Here is a 16,550-nt window from a genome sequence, read left to right as displayed (position 1 = left end):
AGAGTTGTTTTCTGTTTTGTTTTGTTTTGTTTTTGGTTTGTACCTGATAGTGGTTCCAGGTCATGGGTTGCTCTAGGTCCCAGGATATATGACAGGATATTAAACAAATAAAAAACTACTCAAGAAACTTACTGCTGGATTGTCCCTTAAGTCCTAAGTTCTCCAGCTGGTTTACCATCTTCTCATCACCTTTTAGAGTCTACTTATTAATGCTTTTATGTTTTACTCTAGAGTTCTTGGTTGTAATTAGCAGGAGGAATAGGGTGGAATGCATTTATTCATATCTGACCTGAACCAGAGGCTCCTTTCTCAGGGCTTTGACTAATCCCATTATGTCTGTAAATATACTTATTTTATATTCTTTCTGACAATTCCACCATGACTTTCTTCTGTTGTATTGTTTGCAGTGACTGCTGACTCTTGCCTGTAGTGTTTGTTATTTTGACTTATGGACTTAAACAAGTAGGGCTTTCTCTGTGTCATGGGTTAAGGGTATGTTCTTCTAAGTGTTTTGCATTTTGCATTTACTCATGTCCACGGATTTATGTAGAAGATCTTGGTTTCAGCTACTGTAATAAAAATTGTGTGATATTGGTAAAAGGATGGACATAGAGATTAATGAAATACAAAATCCAGAGATTGACCCATGCATATATATAGTTAATTGATTTTTTGACAAATATGCAAAGGCAATTTAATGAAGAAAAACTGGTCTTTAAAAAAATAATGCTGGAACAATTGGACATGTATATTAAAATTTTGATCTTGACTCATACATTATATACATAAATTAATCCCAGATGGATCATAGACCTAAATGTAAAACCTGAAACTATAAAACCTCTAGAAGAAAAAATAAGAAAAAAGACTTTGTAATCTTGGGTTAGGCAAAGGTTTTTTAGGACATAAAAAATATAATCCATAAAAGAAAAAAATTGATCAACTAAGCTTCATCAGTACTAAACACATCACTATTTAAAAGATACTGTTAAGAGAATGGAAAGACAAGCCACAAGCTGGGAGAAAATATTAGCAAAAGGTCTTCAAAGGTCTTCAACAGCCTCCTCTACCACACAGAGTTCTTTAGAAGCCAAGTCCTTGGGCTGATGAAGTTCCTGAGTGTGACAGTCAATTTTATGTCACCTTGACGGGGCTGTAGTTGTCGTCGTTGTTCAGTTGCTCAGTCATGTCTGACTCTTTGCAGCCCCATGGACTGCAGCATGCCAGGCTTCCCTGTCCTTCACTATCTCTCGGAGTTTGCTCAAACTCATGTGCACTGAGTCGATGATACTATCCAGCCATCTCATCCTCTGTCGCCCCCTTTTCCTCCTGCCCTCAATCTTTCCCAGCATCAGGGTCTTTTCCTGACTGGGCTGTAGAGTGCTTGGATTAAACAGTGTTTCTGGGTTTGTGAGGGTGTTTTTTTTAAATGAGATTAGCATTTGAATCTGTGCACTCAGTAAAGCAGATTTTCTCCCTAATTTGGGTGGGCATCATCCAATTGGGGGCTTGTAGCAAACTAAGAGGTATAAGAAGTTTGCTTCTTTTGCTTCCTGTCTTCATGAGCTGTGACATTGGTCTTCTCCTGCTCCCAGACTAGGATTTACACCTTTGACTACACTGGTTATGAGGCTTGCGGACTAGAATTAATCATTGGTTTCCCTGGGTCTCTAGCTTGTAAATAGCAGATCATGGGACTTCTCCAATCCATGGGCCTCCAATTCAACACGGACAATCTCTTTATATCTACACTTACATTTCTATAAATCCTATTGTTTCTGTTTCTCCAGAAAACCATGACTAATACACTGAGTCTTGAGAAGGAAGAAACACTGGATATGTTCAGTGTGAAAGAGAGATACAGTCTAGGAACCTGCAGATCCAGTTTCTGTCTTCTATCCATAACCCAGATCACTCAGGATACCCACAGGGAATGAAAAACCAGAACAGAGCAAACAGAACTCAAAGCAATAAGTATCTCTAGATTTGGTGAGAACTTATTCCCCACAAGAAAGGAATAAGATTAAAAAGAATTCTAATTGCTGCATGCATCATTTTAACTTGGGGATCACACTCTGCACATGCAGTCTCATTCCAGCCACCAGATAATTCCTATTATCTGTTACTGGCTCAGATAATAGGAAGTGGTAACAAGTTCAGTTTATATATCTTAAAATAAATGTCAAACCTAAAGGAAATCAACCCTGAATATTCATTAGAAGGACTGATACTGAAGTTGAAGCTCCAATACCTTTGGCCACTTGATGCAAAGAGCCAACTCATTGGAAAAGATGCTGATTCTGGGAAAGACTGAGGGCAGAAGAGTGCGACAGAGGATTAGATGGTTGGATGGCATCACCGAGTCAATGGACATGAGTTTGAGCAAACTCCGGGAGACAGTGAAGGACAGGGAAGCCTCATGTCCAGCAGTCCATGGATCATTAAGAGTCAGACATGAGTGAGCCACTGAACAAGAAAATAAATGTACCCTTGAAAAGCAATTTATTGTTTTCTGTGTACACACAGGTCATTCTGGTCTGTTCGTTCAACTCAGACACCTATGCATGTGTGCCTGCTCAGCAGCTTTAGTCGTGTCCGACTCTTTGAGATCCTTTGAGTGTAGCCCGCCAAGCTCCTCTGTGGGAGAATACTGCACAAGGTAAGAATACTGGAATGGGTTGTCATTTACTTGTGCAGGGGATCTTCCCAACCCAGGGATCGAACCCACGTCTCCTGCATCTTTGCATTGCAGGTGGATTCTTTACCCATTGAGCCACCTAGTCCGTGTTTTCACTACCGTCTGAACCCATCCTTCCCTTAACAGAGCCACTTCTTTCCTTAAAGGCATACTAGACTTGATAACTTGCCCCCAGTAAGGCTCCTAACCTCTTCCTCAACCTTACAGCATATAAAATATTGGGCAATGGTTGTGTATTTGGTATGTGTGTGCTGAACATCTTAATTTGTTCAACCATCCCTCAAAGAATTTAGTTTCTCATAAAACCTGTATTTGTCATCATTCTGATCACTCACTCAGGCAGACTTTCTTAGATGACTAGGTCGCATTTTCAACTCAGCAGGTAGTATCATCTCACTCATATGTAGCAGAGGACTGCAACCAATCATTTGGACTAATTCAAGGTTTCATCCCATTAGAATGCAATAGTCACATAAAATAAGAGCTTGCAGTCAACTGTCACAATATAAAAGCAGAGAAGTTCCCTGGAGAACGCTGATGGAGTACTTGAAGGCTGAATTCAGCCTCTCCCCATCTTCCTTCCCCATCCAACCTGTGAAGTTGTGTCTTGTGACTAGCATCAGTCAGACATTATTTTGTGTTATACTAAGATGAAGTCTGCTGAAGGAAGCTGTTGAGAGGGCTAAAAAGCCAGCTTCAATTACACTTAGGGGTTCTGAGAGGGCAGACATTTTGTCTTAGAAACTCTTAAGTGCCAAGGACACAGTAGTGTCCACAGACATGGCTTACTGAAGGCTTAAAGAGTCAGACATGACTAAAGCGACTTTGCAGCAGCAGCAGAATCATAATAAAATATTCCAAGAATGCACTAGGTAAGGTTCATACTGGTTTGTCTACAAGTTTATGGTTTGTACTTAGAAAATTTCTTATCAGAAGACCAGGGACACAGCTTTAAGGTTGCATGAACTCATACAGTGTATCCCCCAGTTAGATCTGCTTTTCTTTCCCTCCATTAATGATTGCCTATTAAAAGATGATTTACTTTGAAATTTGTAACTAAGGGTCTCTTTCCTGTTACTGTGCTGGTAAGTTTTGTTCCTAGTGATCACTGTATATATAGTAATCACATGATCACATTTAATATTCTGATGGTTTTATTAACAAGTATATAATACATATATTGCATACTGTATATAGTATATGAGGACTGTACAGTACAAATTTATGTTCACAGTTTGACATGACAAAATGTCATTACTGAATTCCCATTGGACTACAGAGTAGAAACAGAGAAGGAACATTAAACATTCACATCTTTAGTAAGAAAGATTACCAAAATGTTTCAGTATCTGCAAGTATACTAATGCATGCTAAAAACCTTTACCCATTCAGTCTTATTAGCTTATAAAATATATTACACTTTATTAAAAATTTCTGCATAGTTTATACAAGTATTAAAGTACTGTAAATGTAATAATCCTGCTATATTTGCAGGTATGGTTTAAGAGATGCTAAGCAGAAAGATTATTTTGACCCTCTAACACTAAGTACATAACAGCAAAAAAAAAAGTGCTAGTATTGGTAAAACATAGTATTGTTGTAGCCCTCGTTTAATGCATGTAAAATGGCTTTGTAAATGTATTATTTAAGTGAATTTGCAATCATTTAGAAATTGTTAACCTTGACCAAGAAGAGAATAAAGACCACTCTGAACAACTTCATGCATGACAGTGATTCCTTCAAGATGACTGTGTATTTTCAAACCAACCAAATTATTTTAAAACCTTAGACCTTTGAGATTGTCTTTTAAACAATCTAATCAGGAATGATGTGCAGATATACAGTATCAGCAATATAGTTTTTCAAATTCCACATTAGTGCAACACTGATAGTGCAGATGGGTATTTAATAAAATATACACATACATATAGAGTTCCCCTGTAAATCTGTTTCAAGGCTCTTGAAACTTCTGGTATTTAGCCATTTCCTTAGTTGAACATAGCTATGCTGCTAACACATTCTCCAAACCAGGTGATTTAGCATGTTAATGCCCATTTATGATGTAGGTTCACATTTTAGAACTCTAAAATTATGATGGTTGCAGATTTAACTTTTCTGACTTCTGCCCCAGGATGACACTTGGATAATCATCAAAGAAATTCTATAACCAACAGAATTTATACAAGACCAACTTCATGTTTACAAATCATTCTCATCAATTTAAAATATTAAAAATTAAAATCACCATTGATAGTAACATGGCATATCATTAAAACCACACGTTCAAGGGTACCTTATCTTGTATTGGAGGTCTTCCACAATAACAGCTAAAAATTACTAAGATACTAAATTTCTCAACTATCATATTAAAATACAAATATATATATAAAAAAGGAAAATTTGGTTAACAGCCAATTGGTAACTGAAGTATATAGGCCAGCATGGAAACAGAACAAAGCTTCCTGGGTTGCTTTGTTTTCAGAGTTGAAGTATATCCTTGTTATGAAGTGTATCTTTGTTACCATATCTAAGCAGGTTGAATAGTAATGTAATAAGTCTTTGCAGGGTCCTGCTTGCTTTTTTGAAAAATATTTAAATATGCTATAGCAAACACGAATTAAATTTCATGAGAACCCATGAAGCTTTTTATCAGCTGGACTTTGACTCAAAGCTAATTATCCAAAGATCAATTTTCTACCCTTTTTTGCCTCTTTTCCCACCTTCAAGATGGGTTAGAACATGCACAAACTGGTTAGCTCATTAAAAAAAAAAGTTCTTTGCACTCCAACTTCATTCTTCGATGTGTTGTGGAAGAACCATTTCAAGCTATAAACACTTTGGCATGAATGTGACTAAGCATCTACAATATAGATAATACCTACTTTTCCAAGAGCCATTTTAAAAAAAATCCCTCAATTCATGTCATAGTTGCAAAAAAAAAAAAAAAAAAAAAGCCTCATAAGGATGGTTTAATATTCTAAACAAATTTTGCAGTGCTTAAGAAAAATAAAAATAAAAACCAAGTGCCACATAAAAAATTACTCTGCATTTCTCAACTATATCTCCTTTCAGTTGGATCCGAGGGCTGATAAGCGGGATCTCTTAGGTGCGCAGTCCCTACAACTCACTTTTATTAACATGGCGCCATCAAAGTAAGCTCCCCACTCGATCACAGGCCTCCAGAATCACTCACACACTGATGTTTTAAAAACAACTGAACAGTATATTCCTCCCAGTTACGGCTGTGTTGGATCCTAAGTTGTGGCTGGGATGAATCTTCAGGATTCCGTTCTTCTCTCTGTTCCTCCTTCCTTTATCGAGGGATGAATGCGCATTTACTTACATACACCCACACTAGACCACCGTCGCCCACTTCCTTCAAATTTAGGACCAATGGCATTTCTATGCGTAGATTATTTTTATTGGCATTTACACTATGGTGCTCAAAAGCCTGCTTTTGAAAGACTTCCCCTAAAATAATGGTGCTGTTAATCTTCAACATAAACACGAGTCATTTTCAGTTTGTTCTTTTTTGATAGGATATTTGATAATGACAGGAGATTGCCAGCTCCGACAGTAAACATCTGGGAATTTGAGCTACATTTATGAATCCCTGAACTGTGGTTTTCCAGACTTTTCAGAAATCTGTCCCCCAAAGAAAGGTATGTGTGCTTCACAACTATTTATATTTACAAATAGTGTCACTCAGGTCTTAGATCGAAGGAATCTATTAAAGCATTAGCAGACGCTTGTTTATGATATGTGTTTTGAACACAGATGACAGCCAATTAGGCACTTTGCAGCTCAAACAGAAAAGTTTCCATATGAAGGTTCCATGATTAACTGGCTAGGGGAATACAATTACCACTCAAAGTTTTCCTGTTTGCAAAAAAGCTAATAGGTGGGGTAAAAGAAGGCCATTCATACCCTTACCCAAAAGGTTTTTTTTTTTTTTTAACCATTTCTGGGCAGATATTTTTGTGGCATTCCTATGATCAATGCTTGGTAATCCACATTAAGGACATTGTATAAATAGAGACAGGTGCATGGAAAAGTCCACTGTATCTGGCTTTGCAACAGGATTCTGCACAGCTGAACATGCATAGAGACTGAAATTCTGGGAATGCTCTGCCCAGCTACAAAATGATGAAGTCTCACCAGAAAGCCCTTGCCCAGCAGGAATGGATGGCTTCCTCGTCTGCCCACCCTGCTCTGCTTCTGTTCCATGCCCCTTTGCTCCAATTCCATGCTAGGCAAATAGAGCATCCATCCCCTCAACTGACAGACATCACCCACCTAAATCAGCAGCTCTGGCTCCCTTCCCAGTGGTGGCAAAGACCTCCCAAGTAGCTGCAGGCACAAAGGAGGTTAAAGGATGTACATTTAGATGAAGTGACAAATCCAAGTTGACAAGCCAGATATGTGAAGGACAATGGAAGAGCTGACTGTACTAGCCAGACAGCTGGCTGCAAGTCTAGCTATCTGTGAAAGCTTATGCCCTTTTTGCTGTGGAGCACCAAATATGATCACAGGGCACATAGGTCTGGATGTCTCTGGCAAGGACTAGCAGGCTGGATACTGTACTTGTAATACATTTACTTTGACGTTCTCTTGAGGAATACATGGAGAAACCGACAATTGGTTATGTTAGTTTACATGTTCCCTTGTTTTCATTACATTAAACGTATCTCTAAGAAGGGTTTGCTTAGCATCCCCGGAAAAAAAAAAAAGTGTTCACATTCTTTAGGTCTGACCCGTGGTAAGGAGAGGGAGGATTAGAGGATATTTACTACTGACCATATGGAAGTTTGAATGATATAAATTCAGATTCAGACCAGCTGAATCGAAATTAAAATGTACATGTAAAAAATGAGTTAGCTGATGGGAAGGAGGATAGAGAGAGAGCTGGAGGGTGGGGGGCCCCACTGAGGCGGGCAGTGGAGGTGTTCACACGAGCATGTGGCGCTTCCTGTGCAGAGCAAGGTGGTCAGAGCGGGAGAAGCTGCGGTCACAGTCTGGACACTGGAAAGGTTTGATTCCAGTGTGTTTTCGGAAATGTCTTGTGAGTTCATCAGACCGAGCAAATTTCCATGTGCATCCTTCCCACGTACATTTGTAGGGTTTTTCTCCTGCAGAGAGGTGGGGGAAAGGAACTTATTTTTTTTCTAATAGCAAAAGGATATTAACAATTAAAAACAGCAAATATTTTTGAGCTAAAGCTCTTGACAATGGGAAAGGAGTTTGGGGGAAGGATGCATATATGTATATGTAAGGCTCAGTACCTTTGCTGACCATCTGAAACTATTACAGCACTGTTAATAGGCTATGAGCTTAGTCACTCAGTTGTGTCTGACTCTTTGTGACCCCATGGACCATAGCCCACTAAGCTCCTCTGTTCTTGGGATTCTCCAGGTAAGAGTACTGGAGTGGGTAAATCATTCCCTTCTCCTGGGGATCTTCTCAACCCAGGGATTGAACTCGGGTCTTCTGCACTGCAGACAGATTCTTCACCATCTGAGCCACGAGGGAAGTCCATGTTAACAGGCTCTACTCCAATATAAAATAAAAAGTCAAGAAAAATAGCTCTTGACAAACATTATTTCCAAGATATGATCATACATTTGTTCCTCAATAATAGTGCCGTATCAACCACTAGCAGACAGATAAGAAAAAGAAACTGTCTTTAATATGTAATTGGCTTTCTGCTCCCCACAAGGGGGGGAAGGGTAGATTTTAAGAGTTCTTAAAGCATATTTATGGCACTGAAATCCACTCTAAGGGGCTACCAAATAATTTTGAGTTTGCCCTTAATATTAGCGACGAACCTGTTCTTAATACACAGTGATCTGTATTTGCTAACCTTCAAGCTGTAAACCTGCTTAGGAACTTAGCTACATTCAATGAGAAGCCCAAATTGAAAGTCTGTGGGATTTTCTTATTCAATAGTTTTCTAAAAATGTAAAGTCCCTTAGTCCCTACGAACTGAAATATTTGTCAGGGATTTCAACATTTTGCTTTTTGATTAGACAACACCAATGCCTAAGTATAATGCTTTAATGAAAACAGAGTAATTTCTCCCCACCCCGTCAGGGGATGTCAGGTTTCTGCAACTCTCTCCTGGGCGAGGATAATTCACAGGTGAGAAAAAGAAGACCCTTGTTGGAGAGTTACAGGCTTAGCTGGTAAAGAATCTGCCTGCAATGTGGGAGACCTGGGTTTGGTCGAGAAGATCCCCTGGAAAAGGGAACGGCTACCCACTCCAGTATTCTGGCCTGGAGAATTCCATGGACTGCACAGTCCATGGGGTCGCAAAGAGTTAGACAACTGAGCTCCTTTCAGTTATTTACTTGTGGGGAAGTCACAAGGACAGTCAGTATGAAGGTCTTTACTAATAAAAAGGCAGCTAATGGCAATTTTACCTGTTTAAACTAGTAATAATGGGTAATGGGCATCACAGATTCATTTCCATTTACTATTTCCTCAGTTTTCCAGAAACCTTAAAGGACTGCCATTCCTTGGCATTTCAATGACATATTCAGAATTTATACTACCTACTTTATTGCACAGAATATACATGTAAGAGGTAATTTTTCCTACATCTAAATTGTTATCCAAATACCCAATGTCTTTTTAATCTTATGTTGGCATGTGATAACATCTACCTCTCAGGTCCCATTCATGCCCCTAGGGAGGCATTCCCGAATCTGCTTGGCACTGCCCATTGGGTGATCTCCTAACCGCAAGGTTGTTGCCCTCAGCTCTCTCCACAGTAACACTGTGAAGAAACCGAAGGACATTTGTGCGCAGGATGGATTCCTCTGCCTCCTCTGCAGGATGTACTAAACAACTTCACTTCCACTCTGCCAGACACTTCAGTTCCTTTCCTCTTCCGAATCCCAGATTGTTCTCTTTGTAAATATTCCTAACAAGAATGACTCAGAAGTCTCCAAAACCCCTACATTCTGTGTTAAGGAAATGTACAGAGATGCCAGATGACTATTATGCTAGAATTTCACATCGAAGACTTTAGGTCATGTCAGATGAGGCCTCCGATAAACATTAATCACCACTACCAACTGCAATTAATCAGGTTTGTTTAAAATAGTTTTGTTCCCTGGTGGCCCAGAGGTTAAAGTGTCTGCCTGCAATGCGGGAGACCCGGGTTTGCTCCCTGGGTCGGGAAGATCCCCTGGAGAAGGAAATGGCAATCCACTCTAGTATTCTTGCCTGGAGAATCCCACGGACGGAGAAGCCTAGTAGGTTACAGTCCACGGGGTCGCAAAGAGTCGGACACGACTGAGCGACTTCACCTCACGTCACCTCACGAATTCCTTAAGATGTTTTGTTCATGAGCCCAGGGGACAACTTTATGTTTTCTTCACCTATTTAACAATTTTTATAAGATCTGCCTTGCCTGCTCTACATTCAACACCTGGCAAGCTGGAAAATACCCTAGAACAAATATAGCAGGCAATGGCATACAAGCTCCCTCCCTTTTAGAAGATGATCATTTCCAATATTTCTTTACTTTTCTTCCCTTCAATGAGTTCCATTTCCATTTGAATTTCACTTCTAGTAACTGCTGCATTTACTTGTTCTGCATGAAGAACTATTCTTTAATGTACAACATTTATTAAAGGACAGCCTACACGAAGGCCACATCTTTGATAACATAGGCCCATGGTTCAGGGTACTTTGCCCTCTGCTCCCAGTGGAGTTGTCATGCCCTTCTCTCCCTCTTACTACAGAGACCACAGAACTGCAAGTGGTTGTGAGAGACCTTGTTATGCAGATAACCCTGACCATGTTCTATTATAAAAACAAATCATCAGAAACTTCATTCTTCACAACTGAGGAGAGACAGCTATAGCTGACTATGGTAACTTTCAAGATGCCTGAAAAAATTTCCCTGTAGTAGTCTCTCAAAGACAGAACATTTAACACTCCATTCTAGTACTTCTTAAGAAGGTCAATGAAGCGAGTCTCTTACTACCTGTATGTGTTCTTCTGTGTGCTTTCAAGTGAGAGCTTTTAGTGTACACTTTGTTGCATCCGTCATAATCACATCTGTGTATCCTCCGCTTCCTTTGCGTGTCTGGAGATTCCACAGGTAAAGGTCTCTTCCCAGGCTGCACGATGACTGAAGGGTGATTCCTAGGAAAGCCAATGTCAAATGCAAAATGGTGAGGTGCAAGATCCTTGTCTTCAGGCTACCAAAAGCATCAACAACACTGGGCAGAAACAAACAAACAAAAAACCCAACAAAATAAACAGAAAGAAATTAGCTGATCAACCCAAGAAGCACTGCTATATTCATTCAACAAACATGGAGTGAGCACCTACCATGAGCCAGGCACTGTGCTTGGCACCGGGACACAAAGATGAATAAAAACAGGGTTCCTGCCCTGGAGGAGCTCACACTCTAGGGGGAGACAGACATGTAGATAAGTAATGACAGTAAGAAGGGTTAAGTGCTATGCTAGAGGGAGGTGCGAAGTGCTGGGAGAGTCTTTCCCTCAACAGAAATTTGCTTTGCAGAATTTTGTGGTTGGAGGCTAAACACTGTACTATGTTTTCTCACAGGCCGCTCTGGTTTCCATTTACTGTTCTTTCGGGGAAAACATAAGAGGTCAAACTCCTAAGTCTCAGGCAACCACACTGTAGGATGTATCCATATTTTATCCTCTATGTAATTGGCATTTAGTTTGAGTCTCTTAAAGAGGCTTACATTTGATTTTGAGCTTCAAAAAAAAAAAAAAAAAAGTTGGCATGCTGTCTTAACAAATTCAGACCTTTACTGTCACTATTATCCCTCCTTGGGAGAGAACTTGAGGCAGGGCTAGTGGTCGGGCGAGGGAGCACCTCACCCAGGACCCATGTGCAGTTCCAGGGCCCTCAGCAGATGCCTGCCATCCTCCCCACGGTTCCTGGCTCCTCTCCCACACCCGCTTTTTCCTGTGCCTTCATACCCTTCCGGGATAGGGGAGAAGCTGAAATAAAATCCTGTTAAACATCATTACTATGAACTTCCTCTTTTTCGGAAAGGAAGCTGGTGGAGAGAAATGGCAGATGAAGAGCCAGGAAAAATCTGTAGTTTTCTCAAGCTTCTCCTGCTGATTGATGTAAGTAATTAACAAGTTCTGATCTGTCCATTCGCTTCCCTAATGACTAATTACTTGATACATTACAAGCTTATGTAGTTGGTCTCTAACTGGGACAAAAGACTTCTTTTTCTTTTAAGTGTGAATCTAAATTTCTTAAAATGTTATAGAAGAACACAGGCGGGGTGGTGGGGTAGGGAGGAAAGACTGGTGTAAAGGAAAATAAAGACTTAGTTCCTGAAATAAAGCTCATTTATCTTGGTAAAAATATATTAATAAATACATCTCTTATCAACAACTTTTCAGGCACCCAAAGAAGTGACTAGGAAGAGAATAAAAAGGTTCATTTTATCTCAGTGACCTTACTTATTTCTCAATTATTAGCAAAGAAAACTATTTTTTTCTATTTTTTTTTAAACTGTCAGTTTTGAGTATCACTTTACCTTCCTACCCTGATGCTTAGAGGGACGATACCGAAGAATGAAGTTTAGCCAGTTTAGATACATGGAAAAGTGAGCATGAACTAGTGGGGGGTGGGGTGGGGTAGGGAACAAGGACTTCAGTTATATAAATGTATAAGTAACAGAAAAAATAGATAAGTGAGGAGATTTATGGACAGTTTTTTTTTTTTTTAAATAAAAGCCCACTGTTAAGATCCTTCAATAAAAACAGTTTATCAGTTTACTTTAAAATTTCAACTTTAATGTCACTGACTGAAATTTTTCATCTTAAGAGAACTTTCGGAAATAAAGCGCCGAAGGAAAAAAATGAACAGTTAAATGTATCTTATGTGCTTCTGGGACACTGGGAGAGAATCCCAGATGAGTTCAGAAGTCTCTCCCAGTTATTAGATTTTAAAGGTTGGGAATCTACTAGTTTCTGGGTAGTAATTATGATCACTGCTTCAGTTACTCACTTTGTAAAAATGTCAGCCTCAAAAGAGGTACCCTAAAAGGCTGTGAGCTTCAGCTCTAAATCCCAGCTCTACCACTGATGGTAGACCCCTGGCAAGGTAGTTACACTCTCTGTGCCTCAGTTTCCTCCCTGTAAAATGGGTATATTAATAGGATCTCAGAAGGCTGCTGTGAGTGACACACACAAAGCACTTAACACTTGGTCCAGATGAAAAATCTGCTCAACGGTAGCTGTTGATATTTCAAGGTTCAGAAATCCACTTGTAAACTTCGTCCTTAGAGTTGTCTAGTCTTGAGGAATTTTTGGGGGGATGTCCTAACACCAGACCATGAATCTCTACTCCAGGGTCCAGAGATGCTGGCAGCATCAGAAGGCAGTTAATACTCTTGAGAGGGGTCAGCAGTCCATCTTGAAAGGGCCAGACATTGGTACAGGTTGAGGCTCAGGATCTTGGGATTTCATTCATCCTTGCTCTCTTCACAGCTTATTTTTAAGGAGGTTGTTTTGATATCTTTATAAGAAGTTAGAATACCTAGTAAATACCAGAGACCTGGTCATTGTTTTGAATTAAGCTGGTCCCTCTTTTTTATTTTTCCACTGCTTATTTATGGCTGCACTGGGTCTTCACAGGCTTTCTCCAGCCACAGGAGAATGAGGGTTGCTCTCTAGGTGTGGTACAACAGCTTCTCATTGAGGTGGCTTTTCTTATTGTGGAGCCTGGGCTCTAGAGTTCGTGGGCTCAGTAGTTATGGCCCACAGACTTAGCTGCCGTGAAGCATGTGGAATCTTCTTGGACCAGGGATTGAACCTGTGTCCCCTGCACTGGCAGGCAGGTTCTTAACCACGGGACCATTGGGGAAGTCCAAGCTCATCCTTGTGAAGTTTGCTACAATTTCATGTACACAACTCAATGGGGAAATCTGATCTTCAAGATTTTGTTCTAAATACACTTTCATACATGTAAATAAATAACAAAAGGAATCTCAGTGACTTTATACATAATTCTAAAGCTATAACTTTATGATTAAGCAAAATGGATTTCAAAGCTGTAGTCCTCCCCTGAAAAGAAATGGCTTCCTAAGGCAAATATTGGTGCTTCCTCATTGAAATGGTACCAGGCATTTGGTTTCCAGTGATTCTTTCCTGGCTAGCTGGTTTCCTATGTGGGCTGCTACTGGGCATACTCCAAGACATTACTTAATCACATCTGTGAGAGAATTACTTGAAGAGTACATGTTCCAGTTCAATTTTCTGAGAGGCAAAATGCATTCTTAGATCAGCATTAGAAGAAGCACATTACCCATTAATCATTAAAAGCCATTTAACTTGAGATCATCAAAAAGAACATTACTTAAAAAAAGAGATGCTTTCAGCAGCATTCAGAGCAAGAATATTTGAAGGCATATTCAATATTCTTCTTCTGAAATGTGTTACATTGCAATTCATAATAACCTATACTTTGGAATAACCCCTTAGAGTCAATGGCCCCCTCCCTTTGTGAGTAGCTGGCTTTAGAGCATCTTTTTTTATCATCTGTTCATGAACAATTACAAGTGCTAAGCCAGTTACCTTGCAGAGACATATGTCATTCTAAAAAAGAGGCAATTAAGCTGTGTCCATTTTGGTTTGTTGTTGTTTAGTCACTAAATTGTGTCTCTTTGTGACCCCATAAATTGTAGCCCACTAGGCTCCTCTGTCTGTGGGATTTTCAGGCAAAAGGAGTGGGTTGCTATTTCCTCCTCCAGGGGATCTTCCTAACCCAGGGATCCAACCCATGTCTCCTACACTGCAGGTGGATTCTTTACCACTGAGCCACCAGGGGAGCCCCCCATTTTGTTTGGTCTGTTTTTCCTGTCACTCAAGTACAGAAGCAGATGCAACTGGCTAGATATGATCTAAACATGGCAGGAAGAGCACACATCTGGAAGGAGATCAGCCCAGGTCCCCTCTGCAGTTGATAATGGTGTGATTACAGGAGACTCACTATGTCTTGGCTCATCAGTTCTCTATTTGCTCTGACTCCCACATGCTTGTTTTGGGAGAATGAAATAACTCCTTTGAAAACACTTGGAAAAGTTCCTTTTTTTTTTTTTTTTTTAATTTTGTGGGAAAGGAGTGCTATGCAATTGTGAAGGGTAACGATGAAAAGACCATCAGATAGTCTCCCTACTGGTGCAGGAGATTCATTTTCTTCTTCTCATGTATCAGGGAGTGGATGAACTACCCCCCCCCCAAAAAAAAACTGAGTTGGTTCAAATGATAATTAACCCATGAGCTATTATGAATGCACCTACTTGGATTGAATGTAGATACAACCAGAATTTATTTGAAGTTCCAGAAAATAGCTGTTCTAAAACCAGAGAATTCATATTCTGTTACAGAATTTGTTATGTAAGGGAGAGAGGAATGCAAAAGATAAAGTAGAAAGGGGGGCAGAAAAGCTGGAGAAAAAGTGATATGGGAAGGAAAGTGATAGAAGGGAGTCTGAGGAGATAATAACTTGTACTTTCTTTGTACTAGGCAGCTGGTCCTTAAACCCAATGTTGAAAAGACTATAACATAAGAAAAAATAATTATAACCAATAATGTAAATAAAGAGAGAGCAGGGGCAAAAGACTAAGTGGCTAGGCCAAGGTCACACATATGGTTGAGAGTAGAGCTGGGATCAAAGATGTTGGGCTCAAAGACGATGTCTGTACCTACTGCAAGCTCAGCCCCCAGTGTAAACCCTGGGAGAAGTCAAGGATAGAGGAAACCACAATAATGATGTTATTTAGCCTGTGTGTGACACCCTCACATGACAGCAAGTTAAACCACTGTTTAGGTGCCTGGATACTGATGGATACAGTGTAAACTTTCTATTGGATGGCATTTCTAAAGCAGACCGAACATTCTAGGGCACACACAATGAAAAAGACTGGAGAAGAAAGAGTCCTTTCAAAGCCAAGCTTCTTTGAGCAACATCGTCAACTTTCTGTTGCCATCGGACTGGTTTTGGAGAATCTTTCCTGGGCTTTGTGGTTGGCCCGAAAATTTTGATCAAAGCTATACCCCAGAACAGAAACAGTGTGCTTTATGAGAACTGACAACAGGAAGGACGATCAGTGATCCCATAAAGAGTTTTCAGGATCCAACCTTAAGTGGGATATCTAGAACACCAAATCCAATCCACATTGGGATAAAGATGATGGGAGAACTATATACACATAGTCTGAAAGGACAGAGAAAAACAGGATAAAAATGATTTAAGGGGTAAAGTGGCAAAATGTAGGGTGACCGATTTACTGAGAAGTGACACAAGCAGTTTAACAGAGCACATTGATTCTGGAGAGATTCCATCTGGCCCAGGGGCTGCCCCAAACGACCAGGCGGTCCTAGCAGTCCACACCACATCCCTCGCCGGAAGCTCGGGCTTCCATTCCAGTTCTGAGATGCACGCTGCTACGCAACTGCCGGGCAGACCTCAGTATACTTACTCTTGCAACAATGCTTGCGGGGGGGACACTGAGTTCATTAAAGGGGGTGACATTTCTTCGGGATAATAATCTGTCCTCTGTGGTTCGATCCCAGGTTCTATTTTAATTTTTTTCTGCAATATAGGCTTCTCATATGATTCAATTACAGGTACTAAAAAATAAAAATAGAAAAGTTACTCTATGTACACTTTACCAATGTCAGCCTTTAAAAGTTTATCCCACAGCTTCTAGCTACCACACTGATGTGTGAGTATCTACCTTTGGCAAAATGACAGCAGAAAGAACCTGGGGGTGAAATTCTTACTTTGTTAGCAAACACTATGTAGGAAGTTGGACTTTTAAGACATAGCCCCCAGGGGA

The 16,550-nt window shown here is 40.1% G+C and overlaps 1 protein-coding gene across 1 annotated transcript in view; it reads right to left on the bottom strand.

The window, feature by feature from the left end:
- Positions 1 to 3,834: 3,834 nt before the first annotated feature.
- Positions 3,835 to 16,550, bottom strand: part of KLF3 (Kruppel like factor 3) — a 35,610-nt gene continuing 22,894 nt past the window's right edge. The window contains exons 4-6 of the mRNA XM_040238010.1: positions 16,191 to 16,341; positions 10,692 to 10,852; positions 3,835 to 7,827 (exon numbers count right to left, since the gene is read on the bottom strand). Coding sequence (XP_040093944.1) covers positions 7,646 to 7,827; positions 10,692 to 10,852; positions 16,191 to 16,341 — 494 coding nt within the window. The 3' untranslated portion in view covers positions 3,835 to 7,645. The remainder of the gene's footprint in view (positions 7,828 to 10,691; positions 10,853 to 16,190; positions 16,342 to 16,550) is intronic.

The sequence above is a fragment of the Oryx dammah genome, unplaced genomic scaffold (assembly GCF_014754425.2).
Source record: "Oryx dammah isolate SB20612 unplaced genomic scaffold, SCBI_Odam_1.1 HiC_scaffold_3, whole genome shotgun sequence".
Lineage (NCBI taxonomy): Eukaryota > Metazoa > Chordata > Mammalia > Artiodactyla > Bovidae > Oryx > Oryx dammah.
This window is presented reverse-complemented; position numbering and strand designations above follow the sequence as displayed.